This window comes from Lactuca virosa, chromosome 4, assembly GCF_052849685.1.
Source record: "Lactuca virosa cultivar CGN04683 chromosome 4, Lactuca_virosa_CGN04683_v6, whole genome shotgun sequence".
Taxonomy (NCBI): Eukaryota; Viridiplantae; Streptophyta; class Magnoliopsida; order Asterales; family Asteraceae; genus Lactuca; species Lactuca virosa.
The window spans coordinates 44,763,306-44,778,604 of record NC_136429.1 but is presented as its reverse complement, the minus strand read 5'-3'; the positions used below and the strand labels follow the sequence as shown (position 1 = coordinate 44,778,604).

The 15,299-nt window shown below is 32.3% G+C and overlaps 1 protein-coding gene across 2 annotated transcripts; it reads left to right on the top strand.

The window, feature by feature from the left end:
• The first annotated feature begins 3,752 nt into the window (after nt 1–3,752).
• On the top strand, nt 3,753–5,699 carry LOC145103957 (2-oxoglutarate (2OG) and Fe(II)-dependent oxygenase superfamily protein). 2 transcript variants are annotated; one of them, XM_079041239.1, is made up of 7 exons: nt 3,753–3,959; nt 4,070–4,196; nt 4,281–4,429; nt 4,505–4,600; nt 4,689–4,739; nt 4,824–5,195; nt 5,283–5,699. In XM_079041239.1, exons 1-7 carry the CDS (start codon nt 3,897–3,899, stop codon nt 5,586–5,588), a joined length of 1,164 nt encoding a protein of 387 aa, XP_078897365.1. In that variant the 5' UTR covers nt 3,753–3,896; the 3' UTR covers nt 5,589–5,699. The 2 variants fall into 2 exon arrangements, with proteins under 2 accessions (XP_078897365.1, XP_078897364.1); XM_079041238.1 differs by having other exon boundaries at nt 4,040–4,196.
• The last annotated feature ends 9,600 nt before the right edge of the window (nt 5,700–15,299 follow it).

The window sequence follows — 15,299 nt, the reverse complement described above, 5'->3', positions numbered from 1 at the left end:
ACAACATCAACAGTTCTTATTTATTAAGAACCAGAAGGTTTTCAAGAGTACTTACATAACAAAACCTCACTACATATCTCTCTTCTCATTACAGAATAACCTCACTACAAAGTCACTCACCTAATCTACACTCTTACGAATAATATGAATAAGAACAAAATAAACGTAAGAACTAGAACCCTCATGATCAGATAAAGATGAAATGATCAGGAAGAAGATAGACTCGTATATTCTACAACTCTCACATATGCAACCAATATATACATCTGACTAGTCAATCGGGCCACTGACTATCAATAAGGATCGGATATGACCCGCGTGTTTCATAACTTCACTATATCATCATTCCAGTCCAATAATTTCACAACTTGTACAAGATATACCCTTCTGCACAAAATCATAATAAACACAAGCTATATATATATATATATATATATATATATAAATAAATAAATGAACAAACAATAACTAAAAGGATACTCAAAAGGATATAATGAATTATAAGTTTGTAACATTAACTTCTTATAATTTCAACAGAGTTCAATGCATCAATTCCAAAGATATGGTATCCTTAGGCTAGCATAACACGTAAAGTTGCTAACTTTACGTGCATGCATGGCGTTATGAAGCTAGAACACCAAAACTAAGCCATAAAGGAGTTCTAATGCATGGGATAGGGCCATAACTCAATAAAGGTGGCAACTTTAAGCTTCCTGAGCTCAAATGTTCCCAGATCTGACGTCATTACTCTAATATGCACTCAAATCCCGAAAGTGACTTTGAAATGGCCCAAAAATGACAATATGCAAGCCCTAAAGAAGATCTAAGTGATGGAAAGCCAAGGTATAAGCTTTATACCTTAAACAAGCTGGAAATGCAACCCAAGCTCTGGATCTACTTCCTTCTTCTTGAATCTCCAAGCGTTTCCTTCCTTATCCAAGCTTCAAATCACAAAAATGGCACAAAATAGCTCAAGAACACTCAAAAGTCGATTAGGGTTTTGTGAATAGGGTTTGGAGGTGATGGGGGCTAGAGTGGAGGCCATATAAGGTGTTTAAATAGGGTTCAAACCTTGAAAATTAGGGTTTCACCCTGGCAAATCTACTCGTCGAGTCGAGGCTTTCGACTCGTCGAGTAGATGACTTAAGTCCCGCGTCTCATTCCCATTCTACTCGACGAGTTTAGGCCTCCAACTCGTCGAGTCCCTAGGCAAAAATGAAAAACTCAATATAAAAATACATACCAGGATCGGGGTGTTACACAAATGCTTCTTAAGTCGGTTCTTGGGAGTTTGAGGATCTACTAAATGTCATTGTTTAGACTTTCAATTGGTGTTGCTCAATCTTTGGAGTCCATCAGGGCTAATTCTTTTGGGGTGCAGAACCAAAGGAACGAAAGTTGTGTTGGGTGAAGTGGGATGTTATTTTAAACTCTAGATGTAACGAGGGTTTATAAGTTGGGAGTTTGTCATCTTTTAATTTTGCTTTGTTATATAAGTGGAGGTGACCTTTTTTTAATGATTCTAACTCTTTTTAATGCTTTCCATAGGGGGTCGTTTTACGCTGCTTAAGTCGGTTCTTTTGAGTTTGGGGATTTACTAAATGTCGTTGTTTAGAATTCCAGTTGGTGTTGCTCAATCTTTCGAGTCCATCCAGGCTAGATCTTTTGGGGTGCAGAATCACATGAACGAAAATTATGTTGAGTGAAGTGGGATGTTATTTTAAACTCTAGAGGTAATGGGGGCTTAGATGTTGGGAGTTTGTCCTCTTTTAATTTTGCTTTGTTATATAAGTGTAGGTGACGTTTTTTTAATGATTCTAACTCTTTTTGGGTTAGAGTAATTTAAAGCTTGTTATGGTTTGCTGGGTGGATTTGATAGGGGTCATGCTAGAAGTGGGTGAATGAGGGTATGGACTAGGATTTTGGGGGTGATCAGTCAGTTGCATGACACAATAAATTGCTTTATTGTCTTCTATAAGTAGAGTTGTGGGGAATTAGACAGATTCAGAATTTTGGACAGATTGGTGGTGTGGAAACGAACCCTTTCAAAAACATTTTCCTAGATTGTTTGCTCTTATGGACAGTCAAAATACAGTTGTCGAAGACTTTTGGTTTATGCAGAATTGAAGATTTTATTGGAGATGTGATATTCGGGATGGTGAAGAGAGTATTCAACGCTTTGCTTTGATGTCTTTGCTAGTGGATGTCACCATCACTGATTCTTTGGGTAGATGGAGGTGTAATTTGGAGCCGTCGGGTAAGTTCACAACTAGATCAGTGCGACATCAGATTGATAATGTGGTTTTCCCATCTATTGACATACCTACTAGGTGGAATAGGTTTGTTCCTATAAAGGTTAACATTTTTGTTTGGCTGTTAGTTCTTGATCATCTTCCTACTCAGGTGAACTTGGATAAAAGAGGGATTGACATTGACTCAACTTTGTGTCCTATTGATCTATTCATTTAGAAGATGTCGATCAATTATTCTTCGTCGTGATTTGGCTCGTGAGATATGACAAATAATGTGTGTTTGGATAGATATGGATATTCCTTATTTTTCAAACGTCACATATATGTCACATATATCTATTAAAACGTCGAACCCTTTTTTTCTTTGTTTACAACACTGCATGTCATCTAAGATGGTATATTGTACAAAAAGTCAAATAAAGTAATAATCTCATGATTTACTGACTAACAATTGCTCCATAGGCTTCGATTTTCCCCTGCACAAAATATGCCAAACAGATGGACCATATTTAACATTTTTTGGTCAGAGATCCTTCAAAACATCATGATTTGCTGATTGCTTATGGAAGACATATGGACCAGATTCATTCAATCACCTCACAATACTGTTTAATAGTTTAATTTCATAAAGTTGATCATCTTAACTTAAAATCAAGTTAATAAATCGGTTAAAAAAGCCCTCTTAGGTACAATGTCTAGAGAGAACCAAGAAACTAAAGATGGAAATAATGTTCTTGTGCAAACATACACATACATTACTAATTTCATGAATCATTCATAACCAATCTTTATTAAAAAAAACTCACCTTAATACATCAGGCTCACTTTTTCGACGTTGAAATCAACAGATCAAACCCCCTAAAAAACATTTCTCGTGAACCAAACAGAGAATTTTGTGTATAACGAATTGGAATTAATCGACAAAGTTCTCGAAATGAACAACTTAAAACCAAGAAGGACATAAAAAGCAGATCTTGAAGAAAATCGACCTTACATGAGGAAGACGATGGTGCAGTGAAAGCGTCGGTGGAGGAAACGGTAGGAATGTTGGAGGAAGCCGACATCGCTGCAGAGAACTAGTGGCAAAAGTGAGTAGGACGACGGTGGCGCTGGATCGAGGCAACGATACAAGGTCAGAGGTGGGAGGAGCCGACACCAAGAGAAATGTCGGAGGGGAGAAGTTGTCGACTTCGAGAGCTGAGACGGAGGAAAAGGAGCTGCGACGTTAGAAGGAGAGAAATGAGATTGAGGGTATTTTTCTAGTCAGCTAATTTTTTTCAATGACCGAGTCGGAGGTTTTTTTAGGACCGAATCAGACATATGGGCTGGGTAAGAGGTTCGAATGTTGTTATCAAACATACTGAACGGACTGGGTCAACCAAAAAGTCTGACTGAACCGGTCAGTAATAAATCAAACAAGACATTATTTAGCTTATTCCTACCACAATAAATAATAAACATTCCCCTCCTTAATATTAAAATCTTATTCGGCTTATTGTTATCCAAAAACTTAGGTTATTGTGAGCTGATTGTGGGGAGAATAAGCAAGCAATATACAGCCACTTTTTTCCCGATCAAACACCCCCTTAAACTTTGTCCTCCGCCGGAATTCATTCCCCCACCGCCACCGGTACATCTAATTCAATGGCGGACTCTGAACATCCGCGTCTCATCCTCCACGACTTTCTCTCCCTTGATCTCTGCAAGGTTCGTCTCCATTCACGACATTCTATCGGCACTCTTGACAAATACTATTTCCTTGTTCATGATTATTAATTTTCAATTAGGGTTTCACATATAAATCCATCGACTTACAGGAGCTTGAATTCATACACAAGAGCTGCAGCACAATCGGGTACAGAGAAAATGTGTTTTCGACTACACTTTCTCATCTCATTGCCACTAACTCTCCTCATTTGATTCTTCCCTTTCTCCCCATTCGAGGTAACGGACTCAATTTATTTTTGTAATTAGTGAAAAACTAGTTGGTAATACTAATAACAGTTATCTTGTTTTGGTGAATCACAGAGAAACTCAAAGAGAAAGTGGAAGAATTCTTCGGTTGTGAATATGAGCTGTTCATCGAATTCACTGGTTTGATCAGTTGGTGCAAAGGTGCAAGCATCGGGTGGCATAGCGACGATAACAGACCATATCTCAAGCAACGTGATTATGCGGTACATAAATTTCATTCTTCAATTGTGTAATTAAGCTCATCATCACTCTAATCGTGATATTCAACTTTTCTTAAGGCAGTATGTTATTTGAATAGTTATGGCGTCGATTTTAATGGTGGTCTCTTTCACTTCCAAGATGGCAACCCTGCAACTTTCATCCCCATGGCTGGTGTAAGTTATACCTGTGTTGCTATATATTCTTTTCTTCTTCTTCTTCTTCTTATGTGTAATGTTTTTCTGCTACTTCTAACTTCATTAGGATGTTCTAATATACACTGCTGACACCCGAAATGTTCATTCTGTCGAAGAGGTATCTTTATAAACTTCATAAACTGTAAATCACTTTGACAATATTATTTAAAAAGATAGAAAGACTGAATTTTGTTAATTGCAGATTACAAATGGTGAAAGACTGACTCTTACATTATGGTTTACCCGTGATAAATCTCATGATGAAGATGTTAAACTCATTTCATCTCTATCTAAACATCCATGCAATTCTTCTGATACCTATTCAAAACCCTACCTTCCATTTCCAGCCTCACAGAACATGTACTGGTTTCCACCTGAAGAATCTTTAAAATACCAATCAGGATTTGATATAAGATGTGGAAGACTACATGTTTTAGGATACCAAATTTGTTATAAAGATGCAAGGGTAAAATCGTCCATGGATTTCTCTGACATACTACTTGAACCGTTGCATTTGGTAAGAGGAAATGACTTGTTTGACAAGGAATTCTCCAACATATTACATCTGCTTCAGGTGAAAATGTTTGACTATTATTTAAATATCTGAACACTGTTGATAACCAAATCAATGTTACCAATATTTTTTGTAAATATTTAATAGGTGGTTCAGTTTTACCATTGGAAGGGTCCCACGGAGTTGAAGAGATCAGAATTCAAAATGGAAGCTATGAATGTGGTTCAGGTTTCTATGTCACAACGGGAGGAAATTCGCCTTTTGAAGGTTGAAAGTTTGAAGGATGAAGATTTAGCAGAGGTGATCTTTAATGGTGGTGGGAGTGTGGAGAATGATTGGGTGAGTTTTTGTGATGTGGTTGATTTATGGGAAGCATATACGAGTAATTTATGGGATAATTTGGTTTTTAGACTACCAGATTGGATTGCAAACCAATCTATCTTCTATGAATGACTTAGTTCCTTGATTAATTTTGTTGTTCTACTAAAGACAATGTTTGATTAGAAGTGATGTTAAAATATCATAGCAAATAAGAAACATAAATCCTACTTAATGATATCAAAATCAAGTTTTTAATAGAAACTAACATTAATGTATTTTCATAAAAGTTGAATATAATTTGGGTTGTAAACAAATCGAGCAAACAAGAACAAGTGCATGTTCATGCTTGTTTGTTTAAGTTAACTGAGCAAAAATAAACAAACACAAATAGATAAACAAATGGTCTTTGGCCTAACAAGTAGATGAATAAGTGTCATTCAACCTTTAGAGTTCAAGTCTTGATACAGACGAAAGGTGTAGATTTTGGAGTACAGTTAGTGGGTGTATGTGTAAGCCGTTTTAAAAAATACAAGTTTCGTTGTTCATGTTCGTGCTTTTAACAAAATATCTTGTTCATATTTGTTTGTTTTAGTTTGTTAAGGTTTTAAACAAGGAAACTAAAAGTTGATTGTCAACAAATATTGTGTCGCTTTTGATATTTTTATGAAATCTATAAGTTGTAAAACTTAAATCGTTCCTAAAGCATCGAGCATCCCTACTACATAGTTTAATAAGATGTTTGAATGAGATGACATGCTTAATTGATATTTAATTGATTAAACTCTATTATTGTGAGATGTCATGTTGGCGTTCAATGGATAAGAAGTTCAATGGTCATTGAGCTCTTTAATTGTAAATCTTAAATTTTTAGAGTTAAATATATTGTAGGAAAATTTTGATAGAGTTGTATTAAGAATATAATGATGATGTGACAATGCATTGTGGATGACCTAGAAACAAATCAATATAGATCAAAATCTCAAAGCATCTTTTGTAGAACCTAGTTATAGTTCGAAATTGATTTTGTGCTCACATGAATATATGAACAAAATTTAAAATGAAAAAATAAATGATAATTTTCCTCCATCTTCATAATCCCCCCACACACACAATACAAACTTAAGCTGATGACAATACATTTTTTTCATCAATTAAAACAGAAAAATCTCCAATCATTTAAAAAAAACAAAAACAAACAAACAAACAAACAAACAATGATACTATAGTTCATCTATAGCATTCATCGTAAAACTGATTAAACTTAACAATCTGACACAATAAAATATAATCGAAAATAAAGAAGATAGAAAGATATACAGTCCAATTAAGAACTGGAGGACCCATTTTTCTTGTATATTAAATAATTTGCATACAACTTGGGGCTAGTCCATTTGGCTAACAAGGTATCTAACAAGGTGTTTCCAACAAGGATGTCATGGGTTTAATCCCAGACATATACTAAATCCCTGTTCTAAAAAAAATTGCACTACATTTCATAGAGCAATTATAATAGTTCCTTACACTACCGAGAACAGTCCCCCTGCACTATTGGTTTAAAAGGATGGTATTCCAAAAAACATAATTCCAAACTTGTAGTAATAATATGAATGAGAAAAATGTATACCTTGAGTGGTGTTCTGAGTTCACCTTCCATCCAAAATTCTACAAGTAAGATAATCAAGTTATCAAATAAGTGCCTATAAAAGTGTCACCGATGGTCAAAAGAAATCCACATTAGCATGATTATAGTTAATATTATAGTCTCTTATTTTACTTTGAAAGTTTTACAACGACACATAGATGGAGTGGGGAATTGTTGGAAAAAATAGTAGGATTGAAAACCCTAGAAGAATGTGAAAATTACCTTACATAAATTTAATGCAGCCAATCAGTTAAGCCAAGTTGCCTCCAAGGTTTTGATCTCATTCAACTATAGTCGTTTTAGGTTTTGTGTATCACTGCACCTTTTATACATCGATAAAATCTCCCCCTTGTTAGCATAATTCCCTAGTAAATAGTTGTCAGGCTCCTTATGTTTTGAGTACTTATTTAGCCATTTAGTTTACAATAGATAGTTTTTTCTATTTATAATTGTCTTTTCCATTTCTTGCATTATATAGTTTACAATATGAAACACTAACAACATTTTTTGCTAGTGTTTATTAATTCACATGGTACCGGAGCTCTATTCGATCATTCTTTTCTAAGTTGATGATTATGGAAGATGTTGTAGCAGACATAATTTTAGCATTTTAGTATGATTTTCTTATTCGTTTATGTCTTTTGTTAGTATTCGATTGTTTGTTTGACTGTTATTGGAAATATGCCTCCAAGAGATGATTCTCTTTAATCCATTAGTATTCCATTTTATGGCAAAAATTATGCCTATTGAACTTATGTTATGAAGGAATTTTTGTGTGGTAAAAATATGTGGGTTATTGTTATCGGTGTGAAAGGTAGACTAACAGATGAGAATGCTGCATATTATGCAATTTTATTAGATTCGTGGGAAACTGATAATTCTAAGATTATCACTTAGATAAACAATTCAGTTACCCACTCACTCGAGACTCAATTAGCAAAGTATGACACAACAAAAGAAGTTTATGATCACTCGAATAGACTGTACATTAAATTTCATTTTCCAAAACAATATATGTTAGAGATTTGGGGTAAGAATGACACTTGGAATTCTGAGAATCGTGTTATACACTTTCAAGTTAAAGTATTTGGATGGTACTCTCAAATCCGAATTGGATAAGACTCGGAAAAACCAGAGAAAGTGAACAGAGAATGAATAGTATGATTTTCGTGTACCAACTAGTTATGACCAAAACAAATTATCTCTTTTATGTCTGAAAACTGTCACCAATAGTTGTGTGTCCTAAAACTGTCTAAACTTCCACAAGGCAGTTTGTAACAGTCAGAAACTATCACAAATTTGGGTTTTCTATAAGGGTCAAAATAAATTCAAAACCGAACTATTTTTCAAGAATTTGGATTTCTAATGCACTTTTAATATAGCAATATAATACAAATAAAAAACATTTCGTGTTGACCTGGCAACTCGACCCCAGCCAGGAGCTCTGCCCCTTGGATCCCGCCAGGGGCTGCCGCCCCTTGGACCCCGCTCCCAAGGGCGCTGCCCCTAAGCCAACGTTCGTTCACGGGCTTCGCCCCTAAATGACAATCTACTTTGAATCTTGAATAAACTTAAACAAGTGTGCACTCCACACATTCCTTACTTGTTTAATATTCACCAAGATTGATTTTGGTCAACAAGTCAATCCCTTACACTTAAATACAATTAGTGAAATAATTCACCAACAGAGAATGTGTTAAGAATGGACAAATCATTGTGGAATTTGTTCCTCGAAAGAATAAAAAATAGATATATTTACAAAAACATTGGAAATACTTACGAAGACATTGGAAAATGTGAACTTTACCAGCACATACAAGAAGTTTGGAATGATTACGCTCGACCTTTTTTTTTGAACGACAAGCTGGTATTAAAAATCACAAACAAAACTAGCCAGGGGCTAGGAGGTACAAAAGAAAAGACATGAAATGAAAAAGAACATCAAAACAAACAAAAGAAAACAACGAAATCTATAGTCTACAGTAGCATTCTAAAATCGGATCACAACTCCCTTCAAACCATCTTAGATTCTGCCCTTTCGTTTCCTTGCGTTGATCCAAAGTAGAGATAACGATTGTACCTCGTAAAATTACGCTCGACCTTGATACGGGTAAAAGGAAAAATGTGAGAATTAAACACATAATTAAAATTATTTATCACGTTTATTGAGTTTTATAGTAAAATTCTTTTCATTCCTAGACTTTACTTTAAGCTCATGTTGGTGTACTATGTCACTTTACTTTAAGCTCATGTTGGTGTACTATGTTACTTTTGTAGGCTTTATGTCTAATTTATATCTAAGTTACTTTTTTTAAAGATGTGTATTTTTTTTTTAAAGTTCACTTGTAAGAAATATCTTTCTCTGCATATCTCGTTTCTTATTTCGTAAGATTTATCTTTCTAAACTTTATGTCTAATTTCTGCCTGAGCTAGTTTTATTATTTAAGAAGATGTGGTGTATCGGAAAATGATATTGTAGTACAACAAAATTTGTATTTTGTCATGAATTGGTCATAAAAGCTTCTTTTTGTGCAATGGGTCATTAAAGTTGAAACTCACCTGATAAATAGGGGCTCAACCTAAAAACCATCGGTTTCCAGGTTTTATTAGTTACTAGGCTGTCCGCGCGTTGCGCAGAAACACCTACATAGTTGAAATCTTTACAAATATATGTTTTTTTAATATAACAATAACGTTGTTGTTAAATTTGATATAATAATTTGTATATTAAATTTTTATAATATATTTATTATTTGAATTATATAATATACATCAATTATAACCGTATAATCTCAACCGTTTGAATGATTTCTACCCGCGAATTACTCATTAATAAAATTAAATATAATATATGGTTTACTGTTATTTATAGTTGTTGTTATTGTTAATTAATCTTTTTAAAATTTATTTGTTTAATGTTTTAATTTCTATCATTATAATTATTTAAAACATCAAACATTGTTTTTTGATTTTAAAGGTAACAATATAATCATTTATATAGAGTTATTTTTAACTATTGTTATTGTAAGTTATTTTAAACTACTTATTTGAAAACTTTTAACGATTATAAAAATATATTTAGGAAATATTTTAGTTAAATTGAGATTATAATTTAGTTTTTGCTTTTAGCACTTCAACTTATCACTTTTTCACTATTCATAAAACATTATTTGGGTTTTGAAGTGGAACCGAAATTTATATTTAAGTTGACACTGTAATGTTATATTTAAATTAACAATTTAAGTATTTTGTCCAAACTGTTCAAAACTTGTAGCTTTAAACTGATAATGGTTTATATACAACAACATATGAAAACTAATAAACTAAGTATAATATGTTAAAAGTTAAAGACATAACTTTATAAGTAGAAACAAAGATATTATTTTAATATTGAATTTTAGTTTATTTATGATTACACTTTAGGTTTGATATTTATTTAACCTTATTAACCAACTTATAATCATTATTAGAAAGACACTACAATTTATCACTTTTAACTATTTACAAAACATTCTTTGGGTTGTTTAAGTTAAACTAAAATTTATATTTAAGTTGATCCTATAATGTTATATTTAAATTTATAATTTAAGTATTTTATACAAATTGTTCAAAATTTGTATCTTTAAAATGATACTAGTTAGCATCCAAATATATTAAAACTAATAAATTAAGTATAATATGTTAAAAGTTAAAAAACATAACTTTATAAGTAGAAGTAAATATATTCTTCTAATATTGAAATTTAGTTTATATATCATTACAATTTATGTTTGATATTTATTTAATCTTATTAACCAACTTATAATTATTATAAAAGAAATTGAAAAGTCATGGGAGTTTCAAATGAATGTGGTGAAAGGAAAAATGCATGGGAGTTTCAAATGAATGTGGTGAAAGGAAAAATGCTTTCTTTATAAGATATATAGATATAGATTAGTTATTCCCTCTTATGGGGCATAAATGATGTGGACATATAATGTCAACTTAATTTTTTTAATTGAAACCCCATGTAAAAACGAAAAAGGAATTGTAGGGGTCGGCGTTAATACCGACCAGATTAGAACTAGTGTAGACTAGCTCTCCACCACGACCACAATTATAATTATAGTTGGAAGCATAAGGTGGTGGGGAGCCGAAGATGGTGGTGGTGGTGGTGGTGGGATGTGGGAGGTGGCAGATGTTTTCAAATCATTGATAATAAGTGTCAAGTTTAGTTATTGTAACATGTTAATCAAATGATGATAATTCATTTAATGAAGAATATGGTTGATGTCTTAAATAGATATTCAATACAACAGCTCTTGTCAATATATGGGTCTAGAGGTTGAATGGTATTCAAATCAATTTTGTGTAATCGATGTTTCTTTAAATTAATGTTCTTTAAATCGTGGGTTTAGGCAAATCGATGTTATTCAAATCGTGGTTTTTGTAATCGATGTTCTTGAAATCGATCTTCAGTCCACATACATATTACCTATGACAAAGGAATTAGCCATGCCGATTTGAAGGTCCTAGAACCAGGTGTTTACTAAGGCTTGTAGCGGCCTCCTTAGAAGCTGCTACTACCGGAAACGAGAGAGAGAGAGAGAGAGAGAGAGAGAGAGAGAGAGGAGTTGCAAAGGAGACTTATTTGTGGTGCGGAAGACTACACCTACGAGAAACCTATACTTGTTGGAAATGGTGACACTGAAATAGGAAAGGACAAATATTAAAATCCAAAAATCCCTAAGACCGTGGCTATGGTGATTGTGGAAACAACCAACGGTGGCACTTGAGGTGGTGACAAAACCTTCGACCATTTCGACGTCGATAACATCAATCATGCTTACGTCATTTTTATTGGGGAAAATTTTACCAAAAACCTCATCTGAGTTGTTGTGAAGGCGACTAACATCGTCGAAAGCTGCAATCATGTACCAACAACGAGCAAAAGTTTAAAAAAATCAAAGGCTTGTCAAAGCTAATAGAGATGATCAGAAATAGTTCCTTAAGAAAGCTCATAGCAAAATTCTACCGGTAAACGTTTAGCAAGCTTTTCAAAATTTATAGTAATGATCTATTAAGTTTATTAAAATGTCAAACTAAAAAAAAAGACAAGAAAAATGGGCATAATAGTCAATGGTTAATCAGTCAAAGTCAACGGTCAACGCGTCACAACCCATCCTTTGGCCGCATTGCTAACGCTTAATGACAAAACAGTCACGATTGGCATCACGACTTACGTCGCAATACCCTAAGGGTTGTGACGCTAATTTCGGCTAAAACAACAACATCTCATTCAACTCTTAATATCATAAGTCCAGAGCCTAAAACTTCATATCTGAATCTACTGAGGATTATAATGGATAAAGTTTTCAACCTTGTCTAGATCTAAGGCTCGATCTTTCACAAATTCTAACCCTAACTCAAAATGAGTTTCAAAATGACTTGATTTCTTGCATGGCTCCAAAGGAGCCTCAAACTTGCATTCAAAAGGTTCTAAATATGTCCAGAAGTCCATGAATGACAAGTTTAATGCCTTGTAGTTCTCTAATATTCAAATGCTTCAAGCACAAGGGACCAAAGAGCCCAAGAACACATCTACATCCTAGATCTTAGCATAAAAACACAAAGAAAGGACCTTGATAACTTACATAGGTCCAGAAACAATGTGGAAGATTAGATCTTCACATAAATGGACTCTTTAATGAACCAAATGACATCAAATGTTTCTTTTCTTCAACAACAATCCACTCAAGGCACAAGATATCTCAAAACACTCAAAAGGGGCTAGTGTTTCACTGTCTGAGATTAGAGGTTGAAATATCGAACAACCCCTAAACGTCATGTTCCTTAAATAGGGTCCAAAATCTGAGACTTAGGGTTTTGGACCTGAAAGCCACACGTCACGACCCACCTCAAAGTCGCGTCGCTACTTATGACATTGCTAGTATCACGAAACCCATAGGTCATAGCTCGCGTTGCGGGTTCCAAATCTCCGAAAAAAAATATTAAATAATGAATTGATAAGTAAAATCATCATAGAAAATGGACAATACAATTAACACTCGTTTTAAATGTTTAATGAACTAATGCCCAAAAGAAGACCAATTCGAGACAAAGTAAAATTTTCTTTTTTAAAATTAACTTGTAAGAATTAAAAAATAATTTTCTACGTATCTCTTTCTCTTTCTCCTTCAAAAAAAAAACAAAAAACAAAAACTGTCCACTCCATTAAATTTAAGCTTTCACATATATATATATATATATATATATATATATATATATATATATATATATATATATATATATATATATATATATATATATATATGGTATAATCTGTGTGATACACGGTTAACAAATTAAAATAACATAAATAATAATTATAACAAAAAGATTTTGACAAATTTATAAAAGGTAATTAAAATAAAAAAAATGAGAAAAAATCATTTAAAATACTTTTTTTGGTGTAAAAAATGATTGGAAAATAGGGTGAAGTTTTACATGAATCACTATTAACTATATTTCATAGAATAAAAAATAAAATGTGATCGTCGAAGGTCTTAAAAAATCTAAATAATTAATGATTTTATTTTTTGTTTGTTGAGAAAATAACTCAAATTAAACTTAAAGAGAATATAATCTATTGTTCAAGTTAAAATCAAGAAACTTTAGGCCCATAAAAGAAAACATTTTCTCTTTAAGGATGTAAATATGAATCTTAGATTGTATATAAATGTTGTTATGTCATTACTTTTTTTTGGTCCTTATATGACATATTTACAACAACTTCATTTGTCATCCCTAATAAAATATATGTATTAATGTTTTAATTGATTTTATTTACCATTTATTATTTCTATTATTATTGTTATACTATTTATTTATTTGGATCTCCCCCACCTTCACTCCCGGTGGAGACCGGAGTTCAAAAGTACCAAATAAAACCAGCTATGTTATTAAACGTGACTTTAAAATGTTTAAACTATCATATGATAATTTGGGAATATTATATATTTTAAAGTGTTCTTAAACAAATGGAAACACTTTTTTTCCATTCTATTATTTGGCTAGAGTGTAATTTTATTTGTATCCATTAGTCTGCTGGTGAGAAGGTAAAAATAAAAGAGTTGATTCGTATATAACAAATTTTCTCTTTACACAACAATTTGTTTGTTAAAGTATTGTATCGTACAACTTTATAAAACATGAATTGTTTATATATTAAAAAAAGTTTTATATTACATAAATGGTAACGATTCAAATAGAAATTACATGAACAATCCTTTATGAAAGTATTTTGCTGTAATTAAGAATAAATTTTATTTTATTTTCACAAAAAGTGTCACATACACACATACACAATAACACACCATTACATATACAAACATTTATATATATAGAAAATAGTCACTGATATACGAAATTACAAAAATGGTCGTTGTATAAAAAAGGACAACATAAAAGGACCTTGGTATATGAAATTACAAAATCAGTCGAAGGAAACAACTTGATGGAAACAATTTTCCTTCATTTTAAGGAAATTTTTTTCAGTTAGAAATCATTTTCCCTCCTCTAAAGTTGAATCAAATACATGAATTCGAGAGAATTAGAATCTTTTTCCTTTAAATTTTATTCTTTTCTTGCCAACCAAACAATATCTTACTCTATAACCTATAGAGAAGAGTATTTTAGATGTTTTGACTACAGAAAAACACTCTCGTTTGGAGCAAAGAAAACAATGGTTACAGAAATCACACACACACTACACAGTGACAGATACATGCAAATAACACATACTTTTGATGTAAAAAATTTCCAGTAAACTTGAAGATATCATAATTATAACGGGAATGAATTAAACCAAACCTTATTTGTTGGGGTCGATTATTCTTCAACGTATACCACTTTTCTAACTTAATTTTTTTAATTTAAGACAAATTTTACATCCATGAAAGTTTTAAAAAATATTCGTCATCAAAACTTAGATAAATAAAAGTATAATGTTATTTCTCGAATCTAACCTTAAGATGGAGTACAACCTAAAACATCAAAATAGTTTATTAATAAAATTAAAGGAAAATAAAATTTTGATCCTTATAGCATGGTAATTTGTATATTTTTTTCAAAGGCAAAACCAGTTATTCTTGGAAAAAATAGCACTAATAGTTTTACTTTAAGATTTAAGAACCAAAATCATTATTAAATTACAAGATAAG